A 21,502-nucleotide genomic window follows, 5' to 3' on the forward strand; every position below is an offset into this window, starting at 1 on the left:
GAGAATGGTAAAGGAGGGAATATAAGAGAGGGACAACTAATACTAAAGACCATTTGAAAAACCATTAGGAAACTTAACTACTGCCAAAACTTCCTAAAATACATAAATGAAAAGGAATCTAAATAGAGTCGCCAAGTAATACAAGAGACACTGTTCCAAAAAGGCTTATGTCACCAAATAAAACCTCCAGTACCAGGAATGGGCTACATTTTGTTGAGTCATTGGAAAAAGGGGTCTCATAGAAACTCCAAACAGCACAAACTATTTTCCATATCCTGCTGGTAAGTCCCTACTGCAAAAGACAGCAATTATAGATGTTACCAAACACAGAGAAGTTGAGCTGGTGCCTAAACAAAAGTGTCACCCTGTTTATTAGAGTTCATGGTACTAGAAGATACTCTGCACACTACTGGAGGAGAAAAGTAATCCTCATGATCTCCCAGCTACAAACCCTGTGGCCTACAACAATGACCTGTGTGAAATACATACTGGAGATTAGTAGCATAAAAATTATGGGAGTAACTAACCACTTTTTAATTGGATTTAGAACTCAGTCCATGAGCCGGGTGGTGGTGGCGCACACCATTAATCCCAGCACTCGGGAGGCAGAGACAGGTGGATCTCTGTGAGTTCGAGGCCAGCCTGGTCTACAAGAGCTAGTTCCAGGACAGGAACCAAAAAGCTACGGAGTCCAGTTTTATCCCAGGCTTTTTCAGACCCAGGCCAGCTGGCCTTGGTGAGTTCCCGATAGAACATCCCTATTGTCTCAGTGTGTGGGTGCACCCCTCGGGGTACTGAGTTCCTTGCTCGTGCTCTCTCTCCTTCTGCTCCTGATTTGGACCTTGAGATTTCTGTCCGGTGCTCCAATGTGGGTCTCTGTCTCATTCTCCTTTCATCGCCTGATGAAGGTTAATATTCAAGAGGATGCCTATATGTTTTTCTTTGGGTTCTCCTTCTTATTTAGTGGGAGCCTAGGCAGTTTGGATGCTCACCTTTCTAGACCTGGATGGAGGTGGGTGGTCCTTGGACTTCCCACAGGGCAGGGAACCCAGATTGCTCTTTGGGCTGACAAGGGAGGAGGACTTGATTGGGGGAGGCGGAGGGAAATGGGAGGCGGTGGCAGGGAAGAGACACAAATCATTAATAAATAAATAAATAAATTAAAAAAGAAAACAAAACAAAAGCTACAGAGAAACCCTGTCTCGAAAATCAAAAAAAAAAAAAAAAAAATAGAACCCAGTCCATGAACTGGAGAAACTGATACCTGACACTGCAGAAACACATACCCACAAGACCCTGAGACTAGATAGCTTATAGGTCCACGAGAAAACCTAATAGTATTATTCTAATAAAGGAATGTAACAATAAAATAATCCCTGATGACATACCATATACCCATAGATCAGTTCCTTGCTCAGCCACCATCAGAGAAGCTCCTTGCAGTGGATGAAAACTGACACAAAAACTCACAAGTGGACAGTGTCAGAGAATGAGAGACTTTGGAACACTCAGTCCTAAATGGGTGCTCAGAAGAGAAAGTGGGAAGACTATAAAAGCCAGACTCCAAAGAAATAGTCTTCCTGACACAAGAGGACCAACACACACTAAAACTCACAGAGACGGCAGCACATGCCCAAGACATGAACAGATTCAAGTCAGGTGGAGTGCTTGTACTAAGATGGGGGTATAGACATGGGAACCTACCCTTAACCAAGAAGCAATTGATATCCACCAGCAAAGGAAAAATCAGTTTTCTCCAATAGTGTATCATTGCAATAGGGGAAATACCAACCACACTGCAGGACAGGCCTCATGCCCAGGAGTATTTGATCAACACAACAGTACTTTTGTGAATGTTTCCTATCACATTGCTTTGTTAAGACTTTTTTTGTCTTATTGGTATTTTGCTTATTTGATTTTCATTGTGCTGTTGTGGGTTACACACTAGTACATTTTCTTAGGGTTTTGTTTGTTTCTCTCTCTGTCAGAGAAAAAGAACATAAAGTTGGGTAAATAGGGGTAGGGAGGAATTTTGAGGACTTGGAGCAGGAAAAAAATGATCAAAATACACTGCTGGGAAAATATTCAATTAAAAATAGATTACATTTTAGCATTCCATAATTTACTCAGATTTGGGGGAACTTTTATGTGAAACTGTAAATCTGTTCTATATTTTTGGGAATGTGTGTATGCATGTTTGCAGTGTATATAAGCATATGTTGCAGGTAGGTTGGATGCATGCATGTGGATGCCAGAGACTGATGCTGACGTTTTCAGGATAGCATATTTCTAATATACTTGTTATTTCTTTTTTAAAAAATAGGTTATTTTGACTGAATTATTCAAAAAATTACCCATCTACTAAATTAGGTTTTTACCAACATAAATAAAAGATAAAACACATTCAGCTGTGAAAATACTTTCAGAACTATTTTTCTTGGCTATCTTGAGGATCATGAATAGCAAAGACAGTATCAACAATCTGTTGCTTTTTCACCAACTGTGTAGCTAACTATAAATGAAGTAAGGAATTCATCGAACTGCATCAAATTTATATATGTACTCCCACATAAATATCGAGTAATATTAGCAATAAGGAAATAATATCAATTAACTGTAGAATATTTTGATTATTATTATTATTACAAAAATTACTGCCAATGTCTTCCTGAAATTATGTACAGATAAAGTACTCCAATAATTCTTCCAAAAATTTTATTATATTATGGATGTGTATGTGAATAAACACATGTGTGGCTATTTACAAGTCATGTTCCCATAGCACAGGAGCTATTCCAGAGGCTATTACTGGAAGCAGGCTTGGCAATCTACCCTATATAATTTCATCAGCCCAGCACTAAGTTTCAGAGCAATTTCTTTTGCTTGTGCCTCAAACATACTGACAGGGAAGGGGCCTTTGCATCTCACTATGCTGGCTAAGATTGGCAGTTCAGGTAGCATGGTAGGGTTGGTAAAGGCAGTTGATTTTGGTCACCTAGGCTTATGCTCAGCTGAGTTGCACCCCAGTTTCAAAGACACAGGCCTATAAATGCTTAAGAGAGCAAGTGTGATCCAAATCTACTCTAGGGTATAAATAATGCAGACAGAAATCCTACTCTTTCTCAGGGCATAAGACAAAGCCCTATACTTGCTTTTGTGCCCTGATCAAGGGTAACTGAAGTCTTGCTCTACATTCTACCTCTGAAGTTTGGAGGAGGGAGTAAGGACTACAATCAGCTATCAGTACACACAGATCAAGTAGCTTAGTCCTCAAGTATTTTGCCTGACAATAGTAGAATTCATGGGCCTTTGCTAAATAGCAGGTTTCAATGTGAGAAGGCCTTGAATTGTGTTGCAAGTCTAAAACCTGTACTTAATTTCCTCTCCCTCCCCCATGTAGAAGATTTCTCTTTCCTTGTTGGACTGTTTCTTGTTAAGAAAGAAGTGCCATGAGCAAATCTTTCCTTCATGCCTTCTTCAGTCTCTTTGGATTGTTATATCTAATGCAAGCAGGACAATTTCTCACCTGATGTCCTTAGCTCCTGTGAATGTTGTTAAATGCATAAATGGTATTACTTGCCCTGTCTGTGAAGAGATTGTTGAGGAGGAGCTTACCAAACCACTTTCTTGTTTCACATCCCTATTTGCTAACTGTTTCACCTATTTATATGATTTATGCTCAAAACTCAAGATACTATGCATCTTTGATAGTATGTTTCTTGATCACAGGAGGCATGTCTGCTAAACCTAGTTACTAAAGAATTTAAGCATCACATAATGCTTTGGGGTTGAATTCTAAAAGAATAACTAACAAAAAGTTAACTACTTACTCTCAGGAATGGAGAGGAGTAAAAAAGATAGCTTTTAAAAAAGACCAGTTATGTTTTGGGGTTTATAGCTTTAGTATACCATGGCATATTAGACAATATCATTACAATATACATACTAGGGACCAGTAAGCATATAATTCATCAAGCAGTGGAAAAAGCAAGTAAAACTGAAGAAACTTACAGTTGGAGGTGTTACTTACAAGAAAGCCATAAAAAGATTTTTAGAATTAGCAAACCCATGGGTAGCAAAGTGAAAACTCTGTAATATTTAATGCTGTTGTTAGAAGAATAAATATTAATACTAAGTAAAATTTGTCTAGAGTGAAAACAAAAACTTCTATTTTATATAGTAAAGTCATCAAAGATGCTCTAAAACTAAATTATCATAAATAATCCATTAAAAATGTTAACTACATTTTAACCTTTCTGAAAATGCAGTTTGAGAATGTCCAGCTTTATAGGAAATAACCACTTCAGAAGCCACTGTTTACCCTCTGCTGACTGGCATTTTTAAGAAATTCAATTCACCATAGCAACCTGTCTTAATACCAGCAGATAAGCACAGTCTATATTTAGAAATGATTGCTTTCCAGACAGCAATCCTGTCTTTCCTTCATATTTAATGTCATGATCCAAGGGACCAAAATATCACTTATAAGTGAGGCTACAAAACGATGACAAGTATACTTGGAGGAATAAAACATGTTTCAGAAATACCAAAAGAACTTTCCACCCAAACTAAAAAAATTTGTGAACATTTAAGCAAATACCATTTTTCGTTTTTCAGAAATATATATATGTAGATACAACTATTTTGTCTAATGTTTTCTCTTCAACATAAACTTTTCATTATTAATCACTTATGAATCATATTTCAAAATATATATGCATTAATAGAATGTTGTTTCTTGATCACTAGTGATGTATAACATTAAATATGTTCCTATTAGCAGGCTATTGTTTTTTATTTTTATTCCTTCAGTATCTGTATTTGAACTATAATCTACACAAGTATACATCTTTTATGTAAGGAATATGAGGAGTATTATACAAAATAGGAAAACTAAATTTATTAAATTATATAGTTACAAAATCACTATGACTTTATTTGTATTTTAATCTTGGTAGTGACAAAAAAGAGAATTTATGAGTTGGCTAAGATGGTCTTATACTGTCTGTTTTGAATACTACAGTTATAGTAGTCAAACATGGTAGACACTTTAAATACAATTTCTTGAAGAAACATTTTAAAGCCAATACTGAAGACAAAACGTGAAGAATTGGTGAACTTTGATGTAAAAATATCAGGAAAATGCCTCAGGATGTTGGATAATTACCTCATACCAAGAAGGATAGTAACTCAAACACACAATCATAATAATAGCAAAGATGTAAGTAAGTTGCTTTTGGTTTTTAATCATGTCTCTGTGTGGGGATACATGCATATATTGGGGAGACTAGTATACATTTCTAGTGAAAATGTAAAATAGAACAGTTTTTTTCGGGAAATAGTCTCATGTTTTCAAATGTTAAAAATAGAATACAATATAATTCAGCAATTCCACTCCTAGGTATATATCTAATCGAGGTAAATTTTAAATTCACATTCATCAGATCATTAGCCACAGAGGTCAAAAAGTAGAAGCTATCCCAGAGTCTATTGATAAAATAGATAAGCAAAAACAAGATTTATACATACAAAGTTTCCCACTTTAAATTAAAACTACTAACAGCCTGATAGCCTGTATTGTGAATTATACTTCTAGCATTATAGATTTGCCATAAATTTCCCATCAATTGAGCAATTATTCCTTAGTGTTAAACAATACATATCTATATCATAAGTAGTAAGTTTTTGAAAATACTTGGAAATTAAATGAGCCATACCATCTACTTCACACCCAACACTTAACAGCAGGATGAATAGCACCAATACTTTTCTATAGGTCTTTTCAATCTTTTTCTTTCCCCCAAGACAGAGTTTCTCTGTAGCATTGGAGCCTATCCTGGAACTAGCTCTTGTACACAAGGCTGGCCTCAAACTCATGGAGATCTGCAAGCCTCTGCTTCCCAAGTGCTGGGATTAAAATTGTGTGCCACCACTGCCTGGCGGTCTTTGAGTCTTAAACAACTTTTAACACTTAAAATTGAGTCTAAGTTATAAATTTGCTAGTTAGAAATAAGCAAAAAGAAATCTAAAACATGGGGCTGAAGAGATGGCTCAGCAGTTAAGAGCACTGGCTGCTCTTCCAGAGGACCTGAGGCCAAATTCCCAGCACAACATGGTGGTTCACAGCCATTTATGAATTCAGTCCCAGGGAATATGAAACCCTTTTCTGACCTCCGAACACGATGCACAAACATACATGCAGGCAAAACCTCATAAGCTAGAAACAAACAAACAAATGTTTTTGAATAGCAATAAAAGAAATTCAAAACACAAATGTGGTAACTTTTGTCTCGCCCATAGTACACAGTTAAAACTATTTTGAAAGTAAAGAGAATTAAGCTCTACAAAGAATGCAACTGGCTGGGCGGGGGTGATGCACACCTTTAACCCCAGCACTCTGGACACAAAGGCAGGCCAATTTCTGTGCTTATGAGGCCAGCCTAGTCTACAGAGTAAATTCCAGGACAGCCAGGACTGTTACATAGAGAAATCCTGTCTCAAAAAACCATTCAATTGACTATACCTTAAATACCTATCACAGTCATCTCTCCAGAAGAAACAGTTTAATTTTTTTGTAACTTAACATGTATTACTCTACTTAAAGAAGAAAAAAGTTAAATTATATCATAAGAAGAATAATTTCTTATATGATTGAAAATTATATGTATACAGATATAATATCAAACTAAACTTGATTAAGACTTTTCAATGCATTGAGATACGAAACTAAAAAGGTCTTATAACACAACAAAAATTGACATATTATATATATGTAAAGGATACAACCTTTCAATTTTCATTAGAAATAAAAAATAAGCTATTAAAATGGATATATATTTAGAAATTTAGTATGCATACAAACTGGCGATTCAAACAGCTAAAATGAGTGTTTAATTCTACTTGTTTTTGCACTTAACACCTACAGATGGAGATAGGCAAAAATCACTTAGAAAAAACAAGAGATTAGATACCACCTCAACTCAATCTTGACAAGTCAATTTTTACAAGTTGGTAAAAAGACAAAGTAATCCTACAAGATTTATGACTTTCTCATACTTCTTTTCTAACATGGCATCCCTCCTTAACTATGGTTCAAACAACAGCTTGTCCAGTGCACTGCATTTCACTAATTTGTGATAGTGAAATGGATGTAAAATTGTGGGACACATAGTATATAGATCTTGAAAATTACAGGATACCTATCACATAGTTATAGTATGAAATCGTCTATCTTGGTTTTGCCCTTCTGAAGCAATTTTTCAATAATATAAAATTTCAAAACTTAAGGAAATTATTAAATAGCAATATCATCCCAGAATATATGTTTATAAAAAAGGGGATGATCTGAAAAGCAAACAAAAGAAACAATTTAAAGAAGAGGGAGGAGCATGGTGGCAGATGCTTGTGATATATATAACACTGGGAGGAAGAGACAGGAGGATCATGACTTGGAAGCCAGCCAAGGCTACAGAATGAGTTCTAAACAAGACTGAGCTGAGATGATGTCTCAATAAACAAAAAAATAAAAAATACTGAAAGCTACAAAACTCTAAACATTCTATGGATTGCAGTGTTCTGATATGGAACATTAAGTGTGTGTGTACACACTTTTGTATATATAATATAGTTATTATGAATGTTTTATATTTCTAATTTTAAGAATAAATAATTACTGCAAAGATTTTCAAAGAAACTTAAACTTGATGTAAGTAAATTTATTCTCATCTCCCCCAAACAAATGTATTAGTCAGTAATTGCTTTGACCAATACCTACTGCTGTCACCAGTTACTAATGCTATGAAAGTCAATCTTTCAGGATGACAACCACTTCTTCTAATGTTTTTCCTTTTCATAAAAAGAAACTGCTCCATGAGACTTCACTAAATGTGACAAATTCTCAGAAAAAGTTTAAAATTAGCTGTTAAAAACTATTTTTAAGTTAATGCAAAAATAAAGTTTTAAATTATACTTAGTGATAAAAACAAGTACTCACAAAGAAGGATCTTGGACAAGATCTTTAAGATTTATCCCACTTCGGTCTTCTGCAAGATTCCTGAAGCAGCTATCACTCACTAAACAAGAAAAGGAGAAAGAAAACAAAATTAATTTTTATGTTTCACTATAGCTAGTACTGACCAAAAGTAATTTTTAAATGAAATTTATCCTTTATATTTCTTTTCTACATAGCAGCATTAAGTTTTTGTTTTTGCTTTTTTTTTTCCCCAGAGTTTCCCTGTGTGCTGTGGAGCCAGTCCTTGAACTCGCTCTGTTGACCAGGCTTGCCTTGAACTCACAGAGATCTGCCTGCCTCTACCTTCTGAGTGCTGCTGGGATTATAGGTGTGTGCCACCACCACCAGGCATATTAATGCTTTTTGAGGAGAAAAATATTAATGGTCAACAACAAGGCCAACATTTCAATAACAAGTAGCTAATTAAAATAAAATAACCGTATATAAATTTGATCTATAAAGCAATTAAAATGTGAAAATTTTGTTTCACTTCTAGAAGATTAATCTACTGATACATAATGGCAAGTCCCTGATCCCACAGTACAGAAAATAAGAGATTAACAACACTGCTACCCCTGCCATAACATTTGTTTGAAACAGTAGAGATCAATGAAAATAAAAGTATAAACTAAACTTGTAGAATGGTAATAGCTTCATAGGTAATTTCAGTCTGCTGATTGTTTGGATTTCTGGTAACATTTGCCATTTACATAGACTAAGATCAAAAGTGATTATTTGGAAAAAGAAAAATCACCATGGCTCTTGATATTTGCAGGCCAGCAGGCCAGACAAGAAACCAGCGAAGTTCAAAACAACAGTTTTGGAGGATAACTGGCTCCCACCTCCTGTTAATTTAGAATTAAAGAAAAAGAACTTTCATGCCCATGTTTACTATTCCACCCCATGGACACTACTTGTAAACAATAGCTTACAAGTATGAGATGGAACACAAAATATAAATAATGATCAAAATAAAAAAGAATACAAGACACTACAGATGATACAGAGTTTAAACACCTAAGAAAACTCTTTAATATGACAGATTCAATGTAATGCCCATCAAAATCCCAGCAAAATTCTTCACAGACCTCAACAGAACGGTACTCAAATTCATATGGAAAAGCATAAAACTCAGGATAGCCAAAACAATCCTGTACAATAAAAGAACTTCTGGAGGCATTACAATACCTGACTTCAAACTCTACTACAGAGCTACAGTACTGAAAACAGCCTGGTATTGGCATTAAGAACAGACAGAAGGACCAATGGAGCCGAATAGAAGACCCGGATATCAATCCACACATCTTTGAACACCTGATTTTTGACAAAGAAGCAAAAAATATCAAATGGAAAAAAACATATTTAACAAGTAGTGCTGGCATGACTGGATGTAAACATGTAGAAGAATGAAAATAGACCCATATCTATCACCATGCACAAACTCAAGTGCAAATGGATCAAAGACCTCAACATAAAGCCAGCCACACTGAACCTTATAGAAAAGAAAGTGGGAAATACACTTGAATGCATTGGCACAGGAGACCACTTCTTAAATATAACTCCAGAAGCACAGACACTGAGAGAAACAATTAATAAATGGGACCTCCGGAAACTGAAAAGCTTCGGTAAAGCAAAGGACAAAACCAACAAGACAAAACAACAGCTTACAGAATGGGAAAAGATCTTCACTGACCCCACATCAGACAGAGGTCTGATCTCTAAAATATACAAAGAGCTCAAGAAATTGGTCACCAAAAGAACAAACACATAATCCAATTTAAAAAATGGAATACAAAGAACTCTCAACAGAGGAATCTAAAATGGCTGAAAGACACCTAAGGAAATGTTCAACATCCTTAGTCATCAGAGAAATACAAATCAAAACAACTCTGAGATTCCATCTTACACCTGTAAGAATGGCCAAGATCAAAAACACTGATGACAACTTATGCTGGACTACATGGACATGTGGAGAAAAGGGAACACTTCTGCATTGCTGGTGGGAATGCAAGCTGGTACAGCCACTTTGGATGTCAGTGTGGCGATTTCTCAGAAAATTAGAAAACAACCTTCCTCAAGACCCAGTAATACCACTTTTGGGTATATATCCCAAGGATGCTCAATCGTGCCACAAAGACATGTGCTCAACTATGTTCATAGCAGCTTTGTTTGTCATAGCCAGAACCTGGAAACAACCTAAATGCCCCTTGACCAAGAATGGATAAGGAAAATGTGGTACATTTACACAATGGAGTACTACTCAGCAGAACAAATAATGACATCTTGAATTTTGCAGGAAAATGGATGGAGCTAGAAAACATTATTTTGAGTGAGGTAACCCAGACATAGAAAGACAATTATCACATTTACTCACTCATAGGTGGTTTTTAAACATAAAGCAAAGAAAACCAGCCTGCAAACCACAATCCCAGAGAACGTAGACAACAACGAGGACACTAAGAGAGACTTACATAGATCTAATCTACATGGGAAGTAGAAAATAGAAAAAGACAAGATCTCCTGAGTAAACTGGAAGCATGGGGACATTGGGGGAGGGTTAGAGGAGGAGGGGAGAAGTAGGCAAAGGAGCAGAGAAAAATGTAGAGCTCAATAAAAATCAATAAAAAATTATTTAACATGAGGTAAAGAAAAATCCTTAACAATAGTCTAAAGAGGAATAGTTAACAAAGAATAAAATCTACCAAAGAGAATTAGATAATTTTAGAAATGATATGTATAAAATGTGAAATTATGAAGCTCGCAGGTTAATATCCAACTCAACAGAGCAAAATCTTTAACTTAAGAATTGAATTGAACTTAAAGAAAAGTCAGCTGACAAATGCCTAAAATTAGAAAAAAAACAAGAGTATAAACTATATAGAAATCAAACAATGAGACATATAAACAGGAGAGAATGGAAGAAAAAACAATACTTTTAAGAAGAATAAAAACTTCTGGAAATACCTAAAAATTGATTTAAAAAAAAAAAGGCTAAATAGACTTAGAAAGAATAGCAAACGCCACACTAAAAAAGTAAAAGATTTACAATGAAGGGTAAAAATGTTGTAGGGATGTGATGGGATGATCAAGGGGTATTTCTTAATCACAAAAGAAAAGGGTAGCTTTGCAATGAAGAAATTAGATAAACAACATCTTGCTTATTTGTTTGTTTTGTTGCTGTTTTTCAAGACAGGGTTTCTCTGTGTCACGCTTGCCGTTCTGGAACTTTATTAAACCAGGCTGATCTCAAACTCAAGAAATTCGCCTCCTGAGTTCTGGAACTAAAAGGAGCGTGCCATCACCACCTGGCCGATAAACAACATTTTAAAAAAGTTATTTAAATCAGGTGTGCACCATTATGCATAGTTATATTTTTTTCAAACATCCCATTTTAACTGTGGTAAGATGATACTTCATTTGCATTTCTATGTGATTCATAGTACTGAGCATTTTCCATGAATTTGTTGGTATTACTATTTTCTCCTGAGAAATGCCTATTCATATTATTTGTCCATCTTTTATAGTTATTAGTTTTATATGGGTTGGATGGGCACATGTCATGGCACATATGAGCAGATCAAAGAATAACTTGCCGGAATAGGTTCTCTTCTTTCACTATGTAGGTTCTAAAAATCAAACTCAGGTCATCAGACATGGTAGTAAATGCCTTTGTGCACTGAGGCATCTCTAAGGCCCATCTCACTGGTTCGTTGTTAAACTGATTATCCCAGGGAGATGCCATCGTAATGTTAAGTACCTTTTATATTCAAAATATTTTCTAGATAATTAAAAATAATTACTATATTAAAATATCAAATTGGGTGAGTCACAGACATTTATACAATTTAACATCTTCGAGTGTGTATATCTGTGTGGTATATGCATGTTTATATGTACATGTATACACACACACACTCACACACACATTTAGAGGCAAAAGGTCAATATATGTGTCTTCCTTAAACACTCTCCACTCTACCTTTTAAGAAAGGGTCTCTACTGAACTTGGAGCTCACCAGTTCAACTAGATTAGACTAGTGGGCAAGCATTGCCTCCAAGGAGCTGGAATTATAGGCTCAAGTAATCATGGCTTGCTTTTTAAGTGGGCGCCTGCGGATACAAATGCAGGTTCTCATTCATGTGCAGAAAGCACCAACTGTTTTGGGGTACTACTACTATGACAAAACACCATGACAAAAAGCAACCTGGGGAGGAAAGGGTTTATTTCAGTTTACAGTTCCACAACAGAGTCCATCTCAGAGAAATCAGGGCAGGAGCTTTGAAGCAAGAGCTAATGTAGGGACCATGAAGCTACTTCCCAAGGCTTGCTTAGCCTGAACAGGCACTGCCCACAATGAGCTGACCTCCCCCCCTTACATCATTAAACAACGATATGCACCACAGGCTTGCCCACAGGCCAAAATGGTTGGGTAATTTTCTCATTTAGGCTCCCTCGTCCCAAATGATTCTAGCTTTTGTCAAGTTGGCATTAAACTAGGCAGTACCATCTGTTTGTGCCATCAAACTAGACCCAGTATTTTGTTTTGTTTTGTTTTTATTTTTGTTTTTCGGGACAGGGTTTCTCTGTAGCTTGGAACCTGTCCTGGAACTGGCTCTTGTAGACAAGGTTGTCCTCAAACTCACAGAGATCTGTCTACCTCTGCCTCCTGAGTGCTGGGATTAAAGGCATGCGCCACCATGGCCCGGCTCAGACCCAGTATTGTTAATCCATAAAAAAGTATTTCTAGATTAATTTTAATTGTGCTAGTGTCTCTGGAAATTTTTCTTATATTCTGTAGGTTGTCTCTCACTTCATCATTTACTTGAAATTTTTTTTTAGCCTGATGTTATACCATCTGGCAATTTTTGCTTTTGTTTCATGTACTTTGGGAGTCCCATGCAGGAAATAACTCCCTGTTCAAATATTTTAAAGTGTTTTCCCTGTTTTCTTCCAAAGATTCCAGCATTTTGAGTCTTATATGAAGACCTTTAATCCACCTTGCTAGACATTGCACAAGGTGAAAGATGGGTCAAGTTTCACGTGTGTGGCTATCCAGTTTCCCAAGCAAGATTCACTGAAAATGCTATATATACTTTCTCTAATGTATGTTTTTGGAAGCTTTGTCAAGAGTCGAGTGTACAGGTATTTCTGAGACCTCTTGGTCAATTTTGTTTAACATTCCATATAGAATTTAAAAGAATATATTCCTCATCTAAAAAGAAAAGGTCCTTTCACTGTCAGTTAACTCATCATTTTTGCTGTTGCCTTGCTTTTCTTCCATCACTTTTATGGGCCATCTATGTGCTCTATGAGCCACTATCAGATGTATCATGCATTCCACCAATATGACTAGAAAATTGTTTTGTTAGCTTCTGTTTCTAGAGAATTTTTATACATTTAAAATCATTCTTACTATGCGATACACATTTGACTGTGTGTGATAAATTCCTGGCACACTGACTATTATTACAAAATCCAACTTTCATATCTAGTCTTTAGTTGAGACTGTTTTGTTGAACATTAGTATAGCATTACTAGCTCTCATTTAAGTGAGAGCTAATTAAGTGCATGGCAAATTTTCTTCTATCCTCCCTTAGTCTTTATATTTAAGATATGTCTCTTACATCACGCATATAATCAGATTATTTTGTTTTGTTTTATATAGTCTGAGACATAGTGTCTTAACAAGTATTTAATGTAATCAATATGATCAGGCAGATGAACCTCATACAGCTTGCAACTGAGGCCTGAAATCTGCTCTAAAGTAAACTTTGTTGCAAAATGTCACCCATTTCCCAAGAGATTCTAGGTTGTGTAAAGTTGACAATTGAAGTTAACTGGTAATATTAATTGATAATATTCTACTAATTTGGTTCAGTAGTGGTTTCCTGGATATTCATTAGAACAACACTCTTTTAAGGTAAAGTTCATGTTTGTATGTTTTCCTATTTCTACAAAGAAGATTTTATATAAAACATAGATCATAATGACTTCAATATTGAGATATGGGTATTTCTAATAAAGCATAGCTCTGGCAGTCAAAAATTAAAATCTAACATTGTCTTCTTAATTTATGAAATTACAGTTTTTTAACTTAAACTGTAATTACTAATCTTCCAAAACAGTAATAGCTCTAATATAAGTCAAATTTAATTACAAGTTCATCAAATTGAATTACCTATCACTAAACTCACATATTAACACCTTAAACACAAATTTTAAAATTTAGCCTTGGTATATGGTTTTTTAAAAAAAAATAGTAAATTCATGCTTTCATCTTCATTAACTACCTGTACCTAACCAAAAAAATAAACCATTAAGTAGTATTATTATATACATTAACAAAAAATCTCAACAGAATCATGACACCTAATCAATACATGTTTCCTTACTCCTTTTTGGCTTTTCTCTATGTGGCCCTGGCTGTTCTGGAACTCACTCTCTAGCCCACACTGGCCTTGAACTCAGAACTCAAGAGATCCACCTGCCTCTGCCTCCTGAGTGCTGGGACTAAAGGCATGCACCACCACTGCCCGGCTCTTACTGTTTTTCTTAAAAAATAAAATATCTTCAAAATACTGGATTACCTTTTTTCCAATACTTTATCTCAAATGTATATACCATTAGCACTTCTGCTGAACTTTTGTTATTCAATGAATACTTTTATTATAACATAATCATGGCAATCAAGCTTGATTCAAGTCAGCCTCATCAAAAAACAAGCCCTAAACATCAATATGATTATGATTATCTCAGAACTTCTTAGTGGCAAGTCTTATGTCTACAGAGCTTGCAGCCTTGTACAAGGTTGTGTTTGTAAATCTGTTATTCTCACTTAAGTGAGACTATTATCCATAGCCCAAACTAGAGGAGAATATAATATATTGAAATGCTTGGGATTTTGTCTAAGGCAAGAGTTGGCAAACATTTTCTTCTGAAAAGGACAGATATATTAGTGTATATTCTCTCATCCCTCCCAACATGATACTTCTAGAAATATATTTTTAATTGAAACAGAATTATATTTCCCCCTTGGCCCATACAAAATGCTCCCCCTTCAACCATTCCATACTACCCTCAAGTTGATAGTCTTTTTCTATGATTATTACTGTCAAATACATATATACACATAATATATAAATACAACCTACATACTGAATCTGTTTTCTCTCTCTCTCTCTCTCTCTCTCTCTCTCTCTCTCTCTCTCTCTCTGTGTGTGTGTGTGTGTGTGTGTGTGTGTGTGTGTGTGTGTGTGTTATCAGGGTTGACCACTTTGTATGGGACTTTTTTAAAACTAAAAATATCAAGCTAAAAAGAACAAAATCAAGCTTCAAACAGTTTGGCACAAAGGCTGTCAGCCAATTCTTGGTAAAGAAAACAGCTTCCAATTCAGTGAATTGTGCTCATCACCCTTAACCAGCTGGTCCTTCAGATTTGTCTTTGGATATAGTATATGGCTGCCACCCAGTGGACATCATCAGTTTTTCACTTATCTGAATCATTCATGAAACATGTTTAAACATTTATGATGTGCTCTGAATATTATATAAAATCACTCCAAGGGCTTTATTCACAAATTTAAAAGAATAGCAAACTCATTAAAATTCATGAGTTGATTTCAGATTTTACCCACACCAAAACATTAATCAAACTACCTTATATACATATGTCCACAATGACAGTAACAACCATAAAATGGCTGCAAAGCTGGAGAATAGCAAATAGCATAATGTATAGAGATGATGTCAATACCAAGAGCAATGGCTTTTTTTCTCATCTTTGGTTGTTTGCTCCAGATTGGTAACAAGGCTACAATTGTTCGTCTTTATGTAGTTTCTGACATTTGGAAAGCATATCAGTTCAGGGGGCCTACATATCAATGAAGTGTTTCCCCTCAGATTTCAGCACTTTGACAGGGAATAACTGGCACAGACCTTTAATCCAGCACTTGGGAGACAGAATTAGGCGTTCCAGGACAACATGGTCTACATAGTGAGTTCCAGGACATCCAGGGCTACACAAAGAAACCCTCAAAATAAATAAACAAATAAAAGAGAATTCAGCACTTTAATCAATTTCTATGGTCCAGCTTTCCCTCCACATCAGAAAAATGATAGTGACAGCAACTGAATTTATTCAGCATCATAGAAGTTCAAGTCTCTTCTGTCCTTCACAGTTCAATCTGTACTTCTCTTATTCCACTATATTCATGTACTCGGACTTAACTGCTTGTAGGGTATAAAACACATGGTAAACTTTAGGAATTTATTATAAAGATATAACTATCAAAATAATGTTGTACTGTTATAAAAATAGATACACTGATCAGGGGAAAAGGAAAATAGAAAACATAATTATATCCTCACATACAAAAATTGGTCTTAAAACAATGGTACAAAAGCAATCAAGTAGAAAAGAAATAGAGTTCTTCATCATATAGTGCTGGAAAATTAAGCAAGTATATTAAAATTATTTTAATACAAGCCTCAATCTATATGCAAAACAACCTTCAATACATCACAGACCTAAAACTTAGAATTGTTTAACTTCTATAAATAAATATATATTATAAATCTTTGAGATTTTTATTTAGAAACTTGGAAAATTTCTTAGAACATATATAATACACTTTGAGAGAATCATTTTTATACTGAAATAATTATAGACGAACAGAAAGTAGAAAAAAACAACTATAGAATTCACTCTGCTTTCACCACTTGTGAGATATTATATCATACTATCAAAGCTAGGGAAATTTGACATTTAATATTTGTACACTGTACCATGAATTCTAATTGGTTTTAATAGTAAAAACCCGGAGTCAGACATAGGGGTTGATGCTGAAAGATCAGAGAAGCAGAGCAGCCAATCACTAGAGAGCTCTTACCTCTACCAAATCTCAGACCAAAGGGAAGATCTTGTCTCTACAATCCTCAGACTGAATGCTGTCTCTACGAAACCACAGACTGCACTGTCTCTACAAATCCTCAGACTGTGTGCTTAGACAGAATCCTCAGACTGCTGTTGTGAGTGTAGGCTGTAATGCTTTCCACCAAACCCCAGAATACAAGGAGCTCTTGTCTCCTCCTGCTTATACACCTCTCCCTGCCCAGCCATATCACTCCGGTCTCCACCTCCCTAGTGCTGGGATTAAAGGTGTATAACTTCCTAGTTCGGGGAACACCTTTGCGTGAGTTCTATTTCTCCTTTTAGACAGATTCAATCTTGTATAGGCCTTGGTGGCTTTGAGTCCTTGAATTAAAGGTGTGTGTCACCACTCTGCGGCCTCTAGTGGCTAAGCTCTGCACTCTGATCTTCAGACAAGCTTTATTTATTAAAACACAAATAAAATATCACCATGAAGAATATTAAAAATTTGCAAAGAAAAAGGACATAGAAAGGCAGACCTATAAAATACTACCTGATTTCAAAGTGGGAAAGCCAGAAGGGCCTGGACATATGTTCTACAGACTTGAAGAAAAACATCACAGATGCCCAATCTACTATACCCAGCAAAAGGATCAATAACCACAGATGGAGAAAAAAGCATTCCATGATAAAACTAAATTTAAGCAATATCTGTCTACAAATCCAGCCCTAAAGAAGGTAATAGGAAGTAAACTTCAACCTAAAAAAAAGTTAACTACACTCAAGAAAACAAGGAACAAACAAGAAAATATAAGAAAACACAGACCAGCAAAAAAAAAGGTGGAAAACACACACAAACACCACCACCACCACCACCACCAACAACAACAACAACAATAACCAGAAATCAACAAACATTCATTTTCATTGATATTTCTTAGCATTAGTGATTTCAATTCCTCAATAAAAAAGATACAGACTAACAAAAGGGACACAAAACTAGGATCCATCTTTCTCTTGTATCCAAAAAAACACATCTTAACATCAAGGATAAACATCCTTTTTATTAAAAAAAAATGGGGAAAAATTAACCTAAGGAAGTAAGCTGGTATAGCCATTTTAGAATCTGACAAAATAGACTTCAAGCCAAAACTAATTTGAAAAGATAAAGAAGGAAATTATATCTTCATCAAAGGAAAAAAATCACCAAGAAGACACTGCAATTCTTAACACATCTATACACCAAACATAAGGGCACCCAATTTTGTAAAAGAAACACAAAAACAGCTTAAATCACAAACTGACCCTTAAACATTAATAGTAAGAGAACTTCAATACCCCACTCTTGCCATAGACAGGTGATACAGACAGAAAAGAAACAGAGAAATGCTGGAGCTAACAAACATAAACCAAATGGACCTAACAGATATTTACAGAACACTTCATCGTAACATTTAGATTTAATTTCTCAGGACAAAATAAATATCTTTGCCCAACTGGTTATACACACACACTTTGTTTACAAGTATACAAGTGTATATGTATGTGTGTATATATATGTATATATATACATATATATAAAACAAGTACACTTGTATACTTGTAAACAAAGCAAGTCTCAACATATAAAATGAAATTGAAATAACAGGCTTCATCCTATTATACCAAAACAGATTAAACCTGAATATTAACAACAGAAACAACAGAAAGCTTACAAATTCATAGATACTGAACAATTCACTACTGAATAAAAAATATGTCAAGGTATAAATTAAGAATGAACGAGCTAGTTCCCTGATACCTAATAGGCTCCAAAGCTACAGAGAAACCTTGTCTCAAAAAAGCAAATTAAAAAAAGGAGTGAAATTAAAGACTTTCTAGAATTGAACAAAACTTAATACACAAAATACCAAAATTTATGAAACACAATGAAGGTGATTCTAATGGGCAAGTTCACACACTGTGCCGACATCACACTAGTAACTTAACAGCACAGCAGAGAGCTCTAGAATAAAAATAAATTATATCCGAAACTCAGAGATAAAAGCAATAAAATAGAAACAAAAACAAACAGCGAGGCAGTGGTTTTAATTGTCTTTAATCCCAGCACTCGGAAGGCAAAGCCAGGTGAATCTCTGTGAGTGAGAGGCCAGCTTGGTCTACAAAACGAGTTCCAGGACAGCTAGGGCAACATGGAGAAACTCTATCTTGAAAAAACAGGAAACAAAAAACAACAAAAAAACAAAAAAGAAAAAGAAACAAAAACAAATAATACAAAGAATCAACAAAATAAAGAGTTGGCTCTTTGAGAAAATAAAACCTTTTATCTAAATTAACTAAATGGCAGAGAGAGAATATCCAAATCAGAAACAGAAAGGGTGATATAACAATAGACACCAAAGAAAATCATAGAAACCAGAGAATCATAAGAACACACTTTATAAACCTGTACTCCATCAAATTGGAAAATCTAAAAGAAAAAGATAATTTTATTCTCAAATCAAAAGTCACATCAAATCATGTCATATCAAAATCAGATAAGCAATTTAAACAGAACTATAACCTCTAATGAAAAAGAAGTAATAAGTAATTATGTCTCCCAACCAAAGAAACCCAGGGCCAGATGTTTTTAGGTCAGAATTGTACCACACTTTCAAATAAGAGTTAATATCAGTACTCCTCAAGTTACTGCACAAAACAAAAAGAGAAAACATTGTTCAATTCAGTTTGAGGCCACAGTTACCTACATTCCCAAACCAGATATAGATCCAACAAAGAAAGAATTACAGACCAATTTCTCATATGAATACAGATGCAAAAATTCTTAATAAAATAATTACAAACCTAATTCAAGAGCACATCTAAGATCATCCACCATAATCAAGTAGGTTTCTTCCCAGAGATCCTGGAACAGTTCAACATATATAAATGGAATAATGAGAACCACCCTATAAACAGAATGAAAGGCAAAAACTACATGATCATCTCCTTAGATGCTGAAAAGGCCTTTGAAAAAACCCAACAACCCTTCATGATGAAAAAGACAATTTATAGTAGCCTCATAGGCAACATCAATTTAAAAGAACCTCAAAGCAATCTACCAAAATCAGGAACAAGAGCCGGGCGATGGTGGCACATGCCTTTAATCCCAGCACTCGGGAGGCAGAGGCAGGCGGATCTCTGTGAGTTCGAGACCAGCCTGGTCTACAGAGCTAGTTCCAGGACAGGCTCCAAAGCCACAGAGAAACCCCGTCTCAAAAAACCAAAAAAAAAAAAAGAGTTGAGAGACTGAGCTGAGCACCAGCAAGTGAACTGGAGCATGCATTCATTCATCTTGCTCTGCTTTCNAGCAATAAGACAACAGAAGAAGATCAAGGGGATACAAATAGGAAGGGAGTAAGCTAAAGCATCTTTATTTACATGATAAAATTCCAACAGGAAACTCACACACCTGATTGTTAAAGAATTCTTTTATCACTTATTAAAGTGTAAAATACGTGCACAAATACTAAATCATAAATGGAGAACTTGAACAGAGTGGCAAGCCATCCTTTACACCTTCCAGCTTGTTCTTCGCTCCAAAAAACCACCCCTTTCTCAGTCATGTCTGTCCCCAATGAAAATCCAGCCTATTGAACCAATTGGCTAGAGGAACAGTGACAGGATTAACAGTGACAGTTAACATCTGATAAACATTTTCCTCAAAGTAACTAACTCACAAAAATCAATAGCCTTCCTATATACAAATGACAAATGGTCTGAGAAAGAAATCAGGGAAGCAACAGCTTTCATAATAGCCTCAAATAATACAAAATATCTTGAAGTAACTCTAACCAAACAAGTGAAAAATTTGTATGATAAAAAATTTGAGAAGCTAAAGAAAGAAACTAAAAAATATATCAGAATATTGAAAGTTCTCCCATGCTCATGGATCGTCATAAGATTAACATAGAAAAAGTGGACATGCTGACAAAGGCAATCTAAAGACTCAGTGAAATCCCTATGAAAGTCCCAATTACTCACAGACTATGAAGGACAATTTTCAGTTTCATGAACACACATACACATAAACACCCACACCCCCCACAGAGAGAGAGAGAATGAGAATAGCAAAAACAATCCTGAATAATAAAAGAATTGCTGAAGGTATCACCATCCTGGATTTTAAATTGTAATACAAAGCTATAGTAATAAAAACAGCATAGTACTGACACAAAACCGACACACTGATCAATGGAACTGAATTGAAGAACCAGATATAAATTCACATACCACTAGACACCTGATTATTTATAAAGAAGTCTGAAGTACACACTGGAAAAAAAAAAAGACAGCATCTTCATTCAGCAAATGGTGCTGGCCAAACAGGACAGCTATATATAGAAGAATCCAAATAGATCCATACTTATCATACTGCAGTAAACTCAACTCCAAATGAACCAAAGACCTTAACATAAAACCAAATAAACTGATAGAAGAGAAAGTGGGGAACAGTCTTGATCTCATTAGACAGGGGGAAAAAAAACTTTCTGAACAGAACACCATTAGCACAGGCATTAAAATCAACAATTAATAAATGAGACCTCATTAAACAGAAAGCTTTTTTTTTTTTTTTTTTTTT

At 35.2% G+C, this 21,502-nt stretch overlaps 1 protein-coding gene across 1 annotated transcript in view; it reads right to left on the bottom strand.

The window, feature by feature from the left end:
• Positions 1–21,502, bottom strand: part of Gphn (gephyrin) — a 326,333-nt gene that overhangs the window by 248,597 nt on the left and 56,234 nt on the right. The window contains exon 2 of the mRNA XM_050158607.1: positions 7,994–8,072. Coding sequence (XP_050014564.1) covers positions 7,994–8,072 — 79 coding nt within the window. The remainder of the gene's footprint in view (positions 1–7,993; positions 8,073–21,502) is intronic.

The sequence above is a fragment of the Alexandromys fortis genome, unplaced genomic scaffold (assembly GCF_014885135.2).
Source record: "Alexandromys fortis isolate MF-2015 unplaced genomic scaffold, M_Fortis_MF-2015_v1.1 scaffold_99, whole genome shotgun sequence".
NCBI lineage: Eukaryota > Metazoa > Chordata > Mammalia > Rodentia > Cricetidae > Alexandromys > Alexandromys fortis.